Source organism: Oxyura jamaicensis, chromosome 2 (assembly GCF_011077185.1).
Source record: "Oxyura jamaicensis isolate SHBP4307 breed ruddy duck chromosome 2, BPBGC_Ojam_1.0, whole genome shotgun sequence".
Classification (NCBI taxonomy): Eukaryota; Metazoa; Chordata; class Aves; order Anseriformes; family Anatidae; genus Oxyura; species Oxyura jamaicensis.
Window position 1 is genome coordinate 132,121,126 of NC_048894.1, and position 15,609 is coordinate 132,136,734.

General features: G+C 36.4%; 1 protein-coding gene across 2 annotated transcripts in view; it reads right to left on the reverse strand.

Moving 5' to 3' along the window:
• Nucleotides 1-15,609, reverse strand: part of MMP16 (matrix metallopeptidase 16) — a 201,544-nt gene that overhangs the window by 74,865 nt on the left and 111,070 nt on the right. For both annotated transcript variants that reach the window (XM_035316408.1, XM_035316409.1), the window contains one exon: nucleotides 11,819-12,123. In XM_035316408.1, the coding sequence (XP_035172299.1) occupies nucleotides 11,819-12,123 (305 nt within the window). The remainder of the gene's footprint in view (nucleotides 1-11,818; nucleotides 12,124-15,609) is intronic.

Here is a 15,609-nt window from a genome sequence, read left to right on the forward strand (position 1 = left end):
TCTTTCTTTCTTTCTTTCTTTCTTTCTTTCTTTCTTTCTTTCTTTCTTTCTTTCTCTCTCTCTCTCTCTCTCTCTCTCTCTCTCTCTCTCTCTCTCTCTTTCCCTCTTTTCCTCTTTTTCTCACACAGTAACTGTATGTGAGGGCTTTTGGAATCAGGAAAATAATCATGAAGAGGCTGATCCACATTTTCTGTATGCACTTGTTCAAACCACATCCATCTGCCCCCCCCCCCCCCCCAATAAATAAATAAATAAATAAATAAAACCACTCATGGACACATCATTACCTTCAACTTATTATTGAGTTTAACAAATATTTTTCAACTATGTTCCCCATGTTAACTCACTACTCTCAGTATACAGGTGTCTGATGCAATGAATTCAGCTTGGGAAGACAGTAATAAAATTTCTGTTGTTGTATAACCAGCTATTAGAGACAAAGACCTCTAGACGACAGCAACAATATTAATAATAATCATGTGGTCTGTTCCTTTTCTGTGCATACCTGCAATGGTTACAGAAATTGTCTGTGAGGGTCCATTCTGTCTTTCAGCTAAATGTTTCCTTGTCATTGAAGTTGATGTAACAGACAACGTGAACTTTCATCACTCATTTCCATGCAATGACAGCCAGTTTAGTTTTACAGTTCTCATTAGCAGTTTAAGACTGGCTGATAGTGAACTGAGGCAGATGGCAAATGCAAGCAGTTTGTTCTGCTGGCCCTAGTATGTGGGAAATAACCTCCAGTTGTACTTCAAATGGATAACTGAATTTGCAGCTTCCCTAGCTACTCCACATAGGCTTGCAATGGTCTGTGTTTGCCTACACAATGATGGAAGCAATATGCAACTTAGTGGATCTTGTTACACTTCATTTTTGATTTACTGCCTGCATCATGACCACTTCTGTTTGGCAAATAAGCCACAGTGTAAATACCACCTTGGATCTATAGACACTAAAAGCACTGTGTAAGATGTGCTTAACAGACTACATTTCCATTGCTTTAATTAGGAATACTACAAAATCCATCTCTTTGACTTATTCCTCAGCCTCTCTTTCAGTTAGCATAACAGTGCACTTGGCAATTTTAGGTCAAGACGGAAGTTGTGAGTATGATATCGATAGCCCCTGGGATATATTACAATGAGCCAACTAAGCACACATCTAGAACATGGGGCTGGATTTATCCACATCTCTGCCTTCACTGAGTGCAAGTGTTTAAGTTTCCCTTTTAACAACATGTAAATTAAGCACTTTTCTCAAAGCTGAAAGGATTTTCCATGAAAGCAAAAACAAAGAAACAAAAAACACCAAATAGAAAATGAGCTAATTACCTTGTCAATTGTTAATATTTTCCAACATCTGGCTTCCAGACAGTACATGGGATCTATTAGAAAGATCCACTTCTCATGTCTGTATATTCCTATGCCTCATAACTGAGTCCTTACAAGCTACCCAGGGCCATTTATGGATGCATCTCTGCAATAACTGAAGAGGCCTTCCTATTCCCAAGTGCAGGTCTACGTCCATAGCTCTACATACTATAGTGATACTTTTAAGTACACCCTGAATGGTACAGAGTTATCATTTTATGCAACAACTTGGGATGTCTGGACATGGAACTAGTGGGCATATGCGCACCAAACAAGTATAATCCATGTAAGATTTGGGAAGCTTGAAAACAGATTACCCTGTTAAATTCTAACAGCATAACATCCACTTACTATTGGGGAAAGAGTGATTTGTTTTCTAAATACTGAAAGCCTTGAGGTTTAGCAATAAAAACTATTATATGTGTACAAGTTGACTCCTGAATTTCAGGGAGAATGGTGAAATGAAAAGAATCATCAGTTACTCCATTTGTCTGTAGCTTGTGAAGTTCTTTCAAATATTTTCTGGCATCTTCAGCATTGTGAAATGCTATAAATGTAATTGCTTGTTTGTTTGTTTGCCATATTTTATAATACTGCTAATTACCTCATTTTTGCATTCAAATAGATTTAGTTTAAAACAGAAGTTGGGCTTCTTTAACCTTGCAACCACACATAAACAAAGCTGTAACTTCAACAAGTTAGGTCTCTTTAGCCTGGAAACTAGATATGGCCAAGATCCATAAAATTATTAATGGCATAGATTAGGGAAATTCTTCCTCATAATATGAGTATCAGTGTACCTAAAGTGAATTTATAAATGGCAACTTTAAAAATCAAGAACAGATAGTTTTTCATATCTGCTTACACAGGTTAAAAAAGAGATTACACCAGTTCATGAAAGGAAATCCCTCAAAGACTATTAAACACAAAAATATGGCCTCTGGCTCAGAAAGTCAATGAGTCACAGATTGTTGGAAGCTAGGAGTGAGTATGCCAGGGTTTTTGTTGCCATATGCTTGTTCTTGCTCTTATCATCTTCCCTAGGTATCAGCTAATAGCCTTATTAAAATAGGTTGATTTCTAGGAATCCATGTTGCTAATTCTGTGTTTAAAATCTATAGATAAGTATGATACTATATATATGTATATATATTTAAAGAATACAATCAGCTTTTACATGTTTATCCTAGTACAGAACAGGAAAACAAGCATGTGATGACTACTAGGTCACACTGCTTAATTGCAGATTAAATTCAATATTAATAAAAGCTTATTCAAATAATCAAGTAAGCAAGAGCACTAGGCTTTATGAAATGAAAGTAATGTTAAAATTGTAATATAGAGCTTCCTTTAATCTGAAGTGCTCAGCTTGCGTTCTACCTAACCATAGCATATGACATGCATTGTTTGAGATGCGAATCTCCCTTAGGAGACATGGTTTTCACAGCTCTACTGGTTCATATTTGCAGCAGCATATATCTGCTGCACTGTGACAACCACATTGGCAGCCAAAAGAAATTTACTACAAGTTGATCTATGCACTTCAGAGATTAAGATTTTCATAAATTTTTCCTGGCTGCCAAAACAGAGGCCACAGCATAATCTACGCACTAACTAGAGTCCAAGTATCTATCTACATTAGACACTGTATTTGCATCAAATCCCGAAAGCTTTTGCTTGGCAACGTGAGAGATCTATCAGCTGCATAGTACAAAGTGACAGAGTTTTGTTTTGTTTTGTTTGTCGGTAAAACTTGATAATTGTTGAGTACTACAGAGTTAGCAAAAAGTTACCAAATCCTTAAGAAGAGTTTTGTACTTGTTTTCCCAAAGGCGGATTCACGTGTATAAAACATGTAAGGATTCCACATGAATGTAAGCATGCTACAAACATATTCTCCTTACACTTAAAAGCAAACGTACACCAAAAATACCTATTACTTCTGTAATAAAATACAATTTGCTATTATTTATGTTGTTTTGTTTTGTTTTGTTTAGAAGACTTCTTTCTACAGAATTTCAGTGTTGTTTAGTAATTGCCATAGTAAATTTGCTACAGACAAAAAAAATAAAAAAAAATAAAAAAAAATAAAAAAATGCATGTACCCTTTATTTCTATTCTCTGGCAAATATGAATATGAGGATAAGAGTATCAAATGAACTCTACTGATCTAGTATTTTATCTGAGGAGAGCTTATACTTAGTTTTGCCAAGTTTTTTTTGCCACAGGAAGTCAGACTTCTGCAGTCAGATTTTAGTCCGCAATTGGTACATTAAGTATCTTGTCTAATCTGCTTGAAGTCTAAGCTCTCAAGACATCCTTGTTTTCCCCAAGAGCTACTTCTAAATCTTGCTGTTTTAAAAAGCTGCACGTGTAAGTAGGTCAATCTTAAATTAAACAGTTAAAAGTACTATACTCTCCATTCAAACTGGTTTAATAATCCCTTAAATAGGTTTAAATGCATTCAGTAATTTTCCAGAAAAAAATAACTGATTGCATATAGCGAGAAAAATCTAAAATCTATTTTGATAAACCAATGCAATTTTTGAAGATGAAGCAGGATTTTATGCTTTAAGTTAAGGCCTTTTAGTTTCTGGCAGATAGCAAAAAATGTTTTCAACCACTCTCAGGTGGAGAAAGGAAATATATACATTAAGAAGCCATAAAAAATATGATGATATATATTATTGGTGGATTTGTCTATTAAAATATATCTTCATCCATGATGGGCTCCTCTCTGAAAGTCTTCCTTCTGATCTATTTACTCTGCCATAACTTTTAGGATTCCATCTGAGAGCTTTACTATATTTAATGGAAATTATGTTTGTAATAAAATAAATCCATGTAAAAGAGATTAATGGTAAATATATAAGGTAAAAGTGAGGAGGAATAACAGTTGCATCTCAGTCACCATTCCCACCTGATAGAAATAGTTTGTGTTTCATCCAACAAGCAGACAGCAGTGACGCTGAACTCCAAAAATCATCACAGCTCTTTCATTCCCAGCTACTGCTTGCCAAGATGAAGCTTCTGAGCATAGTTAGGAACCTGGCTTCAGTGGGTTGGGATTGCCAAAGATAATCGTGATTTTACCCAAACTTCATCTACTAAATGTCTGCTGTTATTTACCAACAGAACCAGTCAAGACACACAGATTTCTAAAGATAAGCCAGCTTTGTCTGAAGTCACTGTTCGGAAGACTGCTTTCAGTCTCTTCATCTGTTCCTCGCTTAGGTCTTACTTCAGAAATTATAAATGATGAAAGGTCTGAGATTCATTTAGCTTTAGGTACTACTCACTGTTAAGTTAATGGGAAGGGTGCAAAATGAATTGAGGTTAGTACTTGTCCTCTTTAAGGCTTTCCAATGGATTCATCAAAATAATAAATAAAGCAAGCAAGCAAGCAAGGAACACCCCTTACTCCAGAACAGTCTAGCTAGTTACCCTGTAATAGGGGAGATATATCTACTTTATCACTTCAAAAGCAATCTCAATGTATACACTGCATTTAGTAACTCTGAGATCAGATGTTGCCTCCCCTCCTTCTCAAAAGTCCCTTAGTGGGATCCTAAGCTGTGATGGTTTTACTCGAGTGGGCAGCCGAGCTCCACCACAACCGCTCTCTCACTCCTCCCCTCCTCAAAGAGGAAGGGGGAGAAAAGACAACACAAAGAGCTCGAGGTTTGAGATGAGAATGATTTAATTAAGGAAAGGGGAATGGGGAGAAAGAGAAACAAAAGAAACAACAAGGCCGCGCGGAAGCACAGAGAGAAAGAAAAAAAAGTTATTCTCTACTTCCCATCAACGAGCGATGTTCGGCCACATCCCGGGAAGCAGGGCCTCAAAACGCGTACCGGTTGTTCAGGAGAGACCCTCCCCCATGAGAGCCCCCCTTTTATTGCTGAGTGTGACATCAGGTGTTATGGAATATCCCTTTGGTTGGTTTAGGTCAGCTGCCCAGGTGATATCCCCTCCCCATCAATTGCCCACCCCCAGCCTGCTGGCTCTTGGGGGCCTGGAAGGAGTTCTGATGTTGTGCCAGCACTATGCAGCAATAGACACAACACTGGAGTGATACCAGTGCTGTTCCAGCTATGAGTGCAGAGCACAGCACTGTGTGGGCTGCTGCAGGGAAAGGTGACTCCATCCCAGACAGACCCAACACATAAGCAAACTTCATTCACAGGTATGGGGCAATGAAATCAAATGTAGTGAGTCCTGTATAAAATATATACTTTGTTTTCTTTCTAATTTGAATTTTTTGAAGTAAACATAGGAAAATTGTCCTGCTGATTTTTTTTTTAATGATTCTATTACTATATACTATTGACAAAGCAGATCTGCAAGATAAGTCCTATTCATAATTGTGTTGTTATAGAAATACACCATCCGTTTTTTCCTGTAGCAAATATCTATGCTCAGCAGATATTATTTAAATTTTCCACAGATTTATAAATACTGCTGCTCATAACCAAAGTAAAATGTGAAGAGTATAAGTAGAAACATATAATTGCATGTTTTATAACAGGGAAAGCATTTTATCTCTAAGACCTTGAGAATGTATATACATCATACTGCAGTAACTTGGAGGATAGGGGAGGAGGCTCTGAAGCTTAACAACTACATAATGAAGCAGACTGTCCAGAAATTTAGCACACATTTAGCACAACATTTAGCTATTCTACTAGAATCTGATACTTCAACTTCTAATTTTATTACAGTGCCTTAAAAACTTTACATGTTCCAGATTTAAAAATGGCCAGATGAAGACAACGTGTGACAGAGCCCTGTTAAAGCCAATAAGAACGCTACCATCAGGTTCCATACAGGAAGACAGGGCACAGCAGAGGATTTTTATGCTAGCAGCTAACAGTAGAGGCAGTCCCTGTCTCTCCCATCCCTGTCAATGACTTTGAATTTCTATACAGTGATTTCAAACATTTGCAACTGAAAGTATACTTTGAAAAAGACTTCTGGTTAAGGATTTTGACAACAGTATACCTCCAGAATATTTCTGCGCTTAACAAGACATCATTGTCCTTTTCCGGATACATCATTCATTGTCTAAATATTTTTCACTCCAAAAATGAGGTGATGTGTATCACCTAAATGGATTGGAGTCATAGGGGCAATGAAATCTCTTCCTCACCTCCAGATCGATATATTAAGATTTCTTTCTTTTCCTTTTTTTTCCTTCTTTTTCTTTCCAGCACTTAAATTCAGGAGATAATAAAGCTATATATATATATTTAATAAATACTGATTTTTCAAATAAATACTTATGTCAGTTGACACCTATTTTCATCTGTTTATTTATTTTTTTGTTTACATCTCTAATTGTCCATACTGTATGACCTCTATTTCCTTATTTTATATGTTTGTCTTGTTATCAATCTAGTCTGTGCTCTCTGTAAAATATTTTCCTGTGATTTTCACATCCTTTCTGATTTCCTGTTCCTGACTAGTGTTTCATTTTCAATGTTTGTTTCTTCCATCCTCTTCTCCTACTGCAGTTGCAAAGTGTTACCAAAATAATCTTGAGAATAAATAAACAAAACTTTCCCTGCTGCAGCCCATACAATGGTGTGCTCTGCACTTGTAGCTAGAACAGCACTGGTATCACACCAGTGTTGTGTCTATTGCTGCACAATACTGGTACAGCATCAGGACTCCCTTCAGACCCCAGCAGTCTGGGAGTGGACAAGAGGTGTGGAGGGGGCATCACCACGGCAGCTGACGTAAACTGACCAAGGGGATATGCCATGCCATGTGGTGTCACACTCAGCAATAAAAGGTGGGAAAGGGCGTGGAGGTGGGGGGGGAGGGGGAGGAAGGGCTCTCATTATCAAGATGTCTGTCGTCGCAAACAACCGCTATGTGTATTGAGGCCCTGCTTCCCTGGACATGGCCAAACATCGCTTGTGGAAGGAAAATATATATATTTTTTCCTCTCTTTGTGCTTTCAAGCAGTCTTTGCTTCTTTTGTTGTTGTTGTTTTTTCCCTCTTTATTTTCCCTTGAATTAAATTAGCTTTTTCTCAACCCATGAGTCCCCTTCCCCCATCCCCTGCTCCCCCCCCCCCCCCCCCCTTTTTTTTTTTTTTCCGGCATACTTTCTTCTCCTCCTCTTCTTCTGAGGGGGAGTGAGAGCAGTTGTGGTGGAGTTCAGCAGCCCAGCAAGGTAAAACAGCATCGTTTGCAATCACCAGCAGGACTATGGAAGTTCAGAGAAGAGTTCACTACAGTTTAGCTGGAGTTAAGGTATCAGCTGTACTCAATTTATAGGGTATCCAGAAAAATAATAATAATAATAATAATAAAAATAAAATAAATAGATCATTATAGAGAGTCTGCAAGAGTTAATTTGTGTGACCAGTGTTTTTTTTTTCTGAGCAACAGGCTCCTACAAGTCTTATTCACTCCTCAGAATGAGGGAAAAGTGCAGACCCCTCAAAGCATAGACCCTTTTTGCCAGCTTGTTAAAATAGGTGTACAAGCCACAAAAAATGACCCTGAAGAGATAACAATGGAAAGCAGCACTAAACTGCAGAGATTATGTGTTTCTATTGAAAATGACCCCTCAGTCCAGAACGTTATTGAAACCAAGCAAAACAAAATAAAATCAAGAAAGCATGATAAGAAAAGGACAACAACAAAAACCCAGTAACAACAAATCACCCAGAGTATGAAGACACTGCTATTAACTAGTCAATATAAAGTATTTAGGAATAACTTTACTCAGAGTACTGAATTTGTGTATGATACTTTATATTCTTGTTTTGTGCTCATTATATATATATATATTAAAAAAAATAAAAAGGAAAACTGTTTCTGAAAGAATTTCAAGGAGTTGTTTGTCTTTTCTGAGGTAGAGAATATGCAAGCTGTTTTCATTAGCAGATGACTAAAAGGTGGAAAATCAGGCTAGTACTTTTCAGGAGGACCTAAGACTTGCATTTTGCTGCTAAATATGTATTAAATGTTTTCAAATCACTCTGAAATAATAGATTTGTAATCAGAGAAAATGATTCTTTGGGGTGAGATTTAATTCAAAAACAAAAACCAAAAATTTATGGCCAAAAGTTTTTACCCTTGTATTGGATTTCTAACAACACTACATGGAGTTGACTATTGAAGGACTATGGCAGCAATGAAGCTTAAAAAAATGACACTTGCCTGGGAAAAATGACTCATAGCTAAGAGCAGAAATATATTTTTCAACCTTCTGCATTTCAGTGTTCTGAGACTGAACTCAAGATGATAGGGAGCCTAAGAGATCTGTAAGTCCTTTATTCCTGTCAATCCCAAATGGCATGCTTGTCTTCTTTTTCCACGTGGAAGTTTTTTCCAGTCGCAAAACAACAACAACAACAACAGCAAAAATGTGGACATTCCTAGACCTAAGCTAATGCAGTAAGATCATCAGCACTGGCCTACCTGATAACTGGAAGTCACGGACAAATAGCAACTTGGAGTATATATATCAACTCTACTTTGGTTGGTATTTCTCCTGCTGTGTCCTGGTTTCAGTTAGGACAGAGTTATTTTTCCTCCTAGTAGCTGGTAGGGTGCTATGTTTTGGATTAGGATGAGAAGAGTGCTGATAACATGCTGATGTTTTATTTGTGGCAGAGCAGTGCTTACACCAAGCCAAGGACTTTTCAGCTCCTCGCTCTGTCCTGCCCGCGGGCAGGCTAGGGGTGCAGCAAGAGCTGGGAGGGGACAGACCCAGGACAGCTGACCCAAACTGGCCAAAGGGGTATTCCATACCATCTGACATCATGCTGAACAATATATAGGGGTGGCTAGCCGGGGTGGCCAGCTGCTCGGTCAGAGGGTAGTGAGCAATTGCATTGTGCATCAATTGTTTCGTACACATTATTGTTAGTAGTGCTATTATTATTATTATTATTTTCCTGTCTTAATAAACTGTATTTATCTCAACTCACAGGCTTCACTTTCCCATTTCTCTCCCCCATCCCAGAGAGGGAGGGGGGAGGGTGAGCAAATGGCTATGTGGTGTTTAGTTGCTGGCTGGGTTAAATCACAACAGCTGACATACACATAGTACTTTCATTTAGACAATAGCTATGACCTAAGATCCAATGTACATACAATTTCAACAATGAAATTAAGATTTGCCAAAATTCTTCAGAACACTTGCACTGATATTTATTTTAATTTTAATGTATTTTGCAGAAATTTTGCAGTCATAAACTATTGTGGGTTTTCTATCTTGACTATCCCATTTTAATAGAAATCTGTCTCCCTCAAAAAGGATATATGAGCACATCAAAATATGTTATTACACTTGCAAAACAAATTTCCTGTGATACCTGTTGACACTTCATGACATAGATAACAAAACATTTTTCTTATAAAAGGTCAATCTTCTAAGATACATAAAAGCACAGTTTTAATGATAGTATCATTTTACTTTCACATATTTTTTTCTTTCAAGATATTTTAAAATTAGTGAATACAAGAAATAGCTCTTGACAACAACTCTATAAAATACAACCACAAGAAAACACATTAAGAAATGCATGTCATTTTGCACTCTGAAAAATATCTAAGTTAAAGTAGAAGAAGATAGCCAGAAGGTCACACATTTTCATAGAGACTAAAAGTATCCATATGTGGAACTGTTCCAAATGAGTTATCACATTTTAAATTGACACCTTGCCTTCAACATATGGATGTCTGTAGAGCTTCCTGACTGCTTTAAGTAATAACTTAAAAAACATAGAACATTATGTGCAGTGTTGGTCTCCCACAGAGCCCATAAGAACACCTTGGTTTAGCCTCACAATGCTGTGACTATTTACCTGAGCTGCACGAACAGAAGATTCCCACTGCTGTTTCTTTGATCTGAGATTGTGGAGGACAAATATAAGCAGTGCAATACATTTTGCTCTGGTAAGAATCTGGGGTTCATTCCATAGGAAATAAAATTCTTGAACCCATTCTGCTACTAAAGGCCTCCACAATGCAGTATACTGCTCTTGCTTCACTGACCCTTACACAATACAAAGTATTTCACCATTAGAATCATCACAATATGGAAGATGAAAAAGAGAGGAAGGAAAGGAGTTAAATAAAATCCATAATTGTTCACAAATTTGGTTTAACATTCAAATACAACAGTTTTGCACTTAATTGTCGTCTTTATCATCTTTTGTGTATCAATAGCATCTTCTTTGTGCATCTATATGTCCTCTTCTATGTGTCGTTGTTTGCTGAAGAGACACTCTCAAACTATGTAAATGAGTTAGAGAGATCTACTAGGACAACTGGGGCCAAAGCAATGAACGCACAATAAATCTACACAAAAGCTTTTCCTTGATACTCTTCTGCAGAGATAGCTTTAAATTAGGCTTCTTAGATAATAGCAGTAATTTAATCACATGAGTTTGGAGCTCAGCAAAAGCCAGATTATTCTTCTGCAAACAGTATCCTTAAAGTGTATCTGTAGTCTTCATTTAGCAAACTTTAGGCGTACCAACTGCATTATGTAGTCACTTCTTTGACTCTGAGGCATTTACAACTTAAATAAGGAATTATGAAACACAGAATGGTTTGGGCTCTAAGGGACCTTAAAGATCGTCTAGTTCCAAACTTCCTGCCATGAACATGGACACCTCCCTCTAGACCAGGTTGCTCAAAGCCCCATCGAACCTAGCCTTGAACACCGCCAGAGATGGGGCATCCACAGCTTCTCTGGGCAACCTGTGCCAGTGCCTCACCACCCTCTGAGTAAATAATTTCTAATATCTAGTATCTAATAATATCTAATTTAAATCTAACTCCTTCTAGTTTAAAACCATTACTCTTTTCCTATCACTACATTCTTTGCTAGAGTCCCTCCACAGCTTTCTCTTATGTGTTTCAAAAAAAAAAAAAAAAAAAAAAAAAAGGTTCAAAGGTTATTGGGAAGCACTAATTCTGTTTTTGGAATAGCACCCTTAAGAGTTGACTTTAAATGCTACCATTGCACCATTAAGTAAAACAGAAGACTAGGGACTAGGTTTTATACACATAGGTACTGGTGAGAAGTGTCAGTTGTTTTAATCTCTCTTATATAACTTCTAATGAACATTCCATTTTCCCTAAACCTAAATAAAATCCATATGGCCAACAAGTTCAAAATGAAAATTGTTTATGTAAACACTCATCAGTACAATGGTTGAATGAATACAAGGGTTCCTAACAAGAATTTAATGGGTTTCAAGAGAAACACTTATTCATGCTCTAAGTTACATTTAGACAGAAACCTTCTGTTGAAGATTCCTAATAGACCAATTAACTAAAGATATTTCTAAAGCAACATAAACTTAGGAGAGAAAACTCTGTGACTTTAAGGACAGAAGCATGGAAATAGCTGAAAATTCATGAGACACTTTAATTATTATTATTAATTTTGTTTAAACTGAAATCTTCTCTTACCATCATGATTAGGATTTCCCAAAGTCCATGGCTCATCTGAGTCAAAATGAGTGTCTCCCCCAATTCCTGGCCCAGGAAAATATGCATGGGCCAAAAATCCTCCCTCCCCGTCAAAGGGAGAACTGTCTCCATGAAAACCTGATGCAAAAATGATTGTAATATCCACGTCCCTCTTGCCATTTTCTAATTCAATATAAGGAACTTCTTCAAATGTTAGAGGAGTTACATTCTGCCACACATCAAAGGCACGGCGAATGGCTTTACGAGTTTCAGCATCACCTACTTTTGGAGTGACGTTCTTAATGCTGAAAGAAACAGAGAAAGAGTAATTAGATTAAATTTTATGGAGTCGTAAGTGACACCGCTCACATCCATTTTTCCCTAGATTATTAAAAACACAATGCTTTTAATAAAACATACTAGTGTGGTTTTATATTCCTTAAGAAAAGTATTTTTAAACAAGCAGGTGAGAAATTATTTTGTTAATTTGTTTAGCCATTTATGCTAACTGTCTTATATGTTAGCTGACTTATTCTCAGCAGTACAAAAATCTTATTTTTAGAACATTAAAAATATTTTTAAATGAAAAAATTCTTAACAGTGGGATAACCAGATTAATCAACCACTGACTGTTTACCTCCTGGACCACAATTCAAATACATCACAGCTAAAGAATAGCATGTCATTTCTGATCAAAAGCTTAAAATGTTTCCAGTTAAATGATTTTTTAACTTCTTAGTGAGTCCATTAACAATAGCAGAGCTCCATGCTGTGACTGCCAACCAATTTTTACAAAGACTCAAAAATGGTTCTTGTTTCATTTGGAACTGGATAGATAATTCCTTATCACAAATAAAACCTTTCTATTTTATAACAGGCTAAGATGTTCTTTAATAATCTGATTGCTTTTATTAATCTTTCATAAAATTGTAGAATTTGTCAGAAAAATCATTTTATAGAAAGTCATTTTTATACTAATTCATAAAAAGAAATAGTTAAACAAAAATTTCAGTCTCCACTACTTCTACAGTTACATGCACACACACACACACACACACACACACACACAAAAGGCAAAGAAATGTCAGAATCACTGTTGAGTTCAAAATGGAACTAAACTGAATTACAGTGGAATTATCTTAAAAACAAACAAACAAAACCACCCTTCTTTATTTATTTTTGTTACTTAATTCAAGAAAAGAATGCCAATAATCAGATTTAGACCTATCCAATTTCCTCTGTCATTTTTACTCAGTTCATGTACACAACAAAGACTGTTTTATTATTATGTCTGTACTGAAACTGCTGCAACCAGATGCACTTTTTTTTTTTTTCATTTGACATGTGCTTTGCTGAACATCCATCACAAGTTTTAGAAGTAACGTTCTGGAATGCATGTAAGATTTCTGTAAGTTTACACAACATGATGTGCTGATGGAGATCACAAATATTTCACTTATCAGCCTGAGAAGATTCATATACTTGATTATATGATACTGAAATACTTGATTATATGATACTGAAAGTTTATAAAAATGGAAATAAATCTTTCAAGTTTAATTTAATTTTACATATATGGTATGTAAAATACTGATTCAATTCCTCCAGTTTCATCATGTTCTTTTAAAACTAACTTTGTCAGATCTACAAAGTCCTGTCACACTGATACTACTCTCAGAGAGAAAAAATCCTGACACCTAGGCCTGGCCCTATCCTATACAATATAGATGTTGTGATTCAGATTGCTTTGTATGTCTTTTTCTCCAGTTTTTGTCTGGGATAGAGTTAATTTTCATCTTAGAAGCTTATATGTTTTTAGAGGCTTCTGTTTTAGAATTTTGGATGAAAACACTGTTGATAACACACCAATGTTTTTGGTTGTTGCTGGTCCTTGCACAGACTCATGGACGTTTCAGCTTCTTGTGCTGCCCTGCAAGTGAGGAGGCTGGGGATGCACAAGGAGCTATGAGGGCACACAGCCAGGACAGCTGACCCAAAGTGGCCAAAAGGATATCCCATACCAAATGGCTTCATGATCAGAAATAAAAGACTGGGTGAAAGAAGGGGGAGGGGTGGGACATTTGGAAAAATGGCATTTGTCTTCCTAAGTAACTGTTATGCTTGATGAGGATCTGCTTTCCTGGAAGCAGCTGAACACCTGCCTCATGCTTTTTCACATAGCTTTTGCTTTACCTAAAAAACTTTCTTTATCTTAACCCATGATTTTTCGTACTTTTACCTTTTTGATTCTCTCCCCTGTCCCACTGTGGAAAGAGTGAGTGAACAGCCGTGTGGTACTTAGCTGCCTGCTGGGGTAACAACACCTTTCCTCACAGTTATGTATTCCTCAGTACTGACTCATCAGTAATTTTATGATTAGTGCTGTGTTGATTTTCATGTAGTTAAAAATTGCTGGACACAATGGACCAAGTATCAGGCCCTGCAGAACCTTTCTCTAAAAGCTCCTTACTTTGTGAATTACTTTTTAAAGATATTTTAGAGAGTTTGTAACTTACCCACATTATGCACATTGAGAATGAACAGTATTTCACAACCAGAATGCCATATAGCACTAAATGAAAACACCTCACAAAAGCACACTAACACTGCCACTACCAGAAACTTAACAACTGTTAATGTGCTGCTTTCCTAAGAATACCACTACAATGTGGATGAAGTTTTGCATTAGTCTAATCTTTCAGGGTACTCTGTAAGGCACACAAATTGTCCCAAGCACAGCTCACTGAAGGATTAGAGCCTCTGTTGCTGCATGTATTGTAAATGAATAAACAGTTTTTTATAGAAAATAGAATATGTCTAGCAAAACTGCTATTTTTGACATAGTAAAATTTCCTCTGATATATTCAATTTATTATTTAATCGTTTTCTGTTTAGAAATCAGTAATGGTTCAACGTCACACTTTGGGGTTATGCAAACAGATCAAAAGGATACAAGGAAACCGATGAAAACAGTTTGGATAAAAACAGATTGGAATTTTGTACTGGTGGTAAACTGATCAATTGCTTGATCTAAGAGGAATTGACTCACATTTTAAACCTCATCACTTTACATTTTCTTGCTTTTTCAGTGCACAGAATTAAGTTTTAATCATTGATTACTAATGAAAAATTGAGCCATTCAACTAGTTTCACACACATTAACTATGGGTGATTACCTATAGTGGGGAGCCTTTTCTAGGAGTTTCAGCTATAAAATTACTTTTGAAATAGCATTCTACATCTCAAGAGTCATTGTCAAGAAAAAGCATTTTTCAAAACATACATCTTGTATTAGAACAAGACAGATTTCTTGCTTCCAAAATGGTCTTCTGGAGAGAGTAAGATTATAATAAAAAATGTAGCTTCTGAAAGAAATGAAATAAATCAGTATTTATTCCAATATAGGAATATTTCCAGAAATGATTGTCCTTTTTAATGGGTTTAATACAAGTCAAGTACAATCCTAAAAGGGCAAATTCTAATGCTATTCTCTACACCAGTGTGGAAGTTTTCTGGCTGGGAAGCTTGCATAGAATATAGATATGAAATCCAAACAACTTTGTGTTTCTTTCATGGTGTTGATCTTCAAAGGGGAAGTATAGTAACATGATAAATCCATACATGTATCAACTATCAGGGATTTTACAGCTCATCTCTTAAAAGGTTTTGGTTTAGACATATCACTGCAGTAGCAGATAATCTTATGTGATCCTTTTTCACATGGCTCTATGTCTTAAAGACAGAAGTCACCTAAAATAGTAGTTGCTATCACTGGTAACATGAAAAGAGGA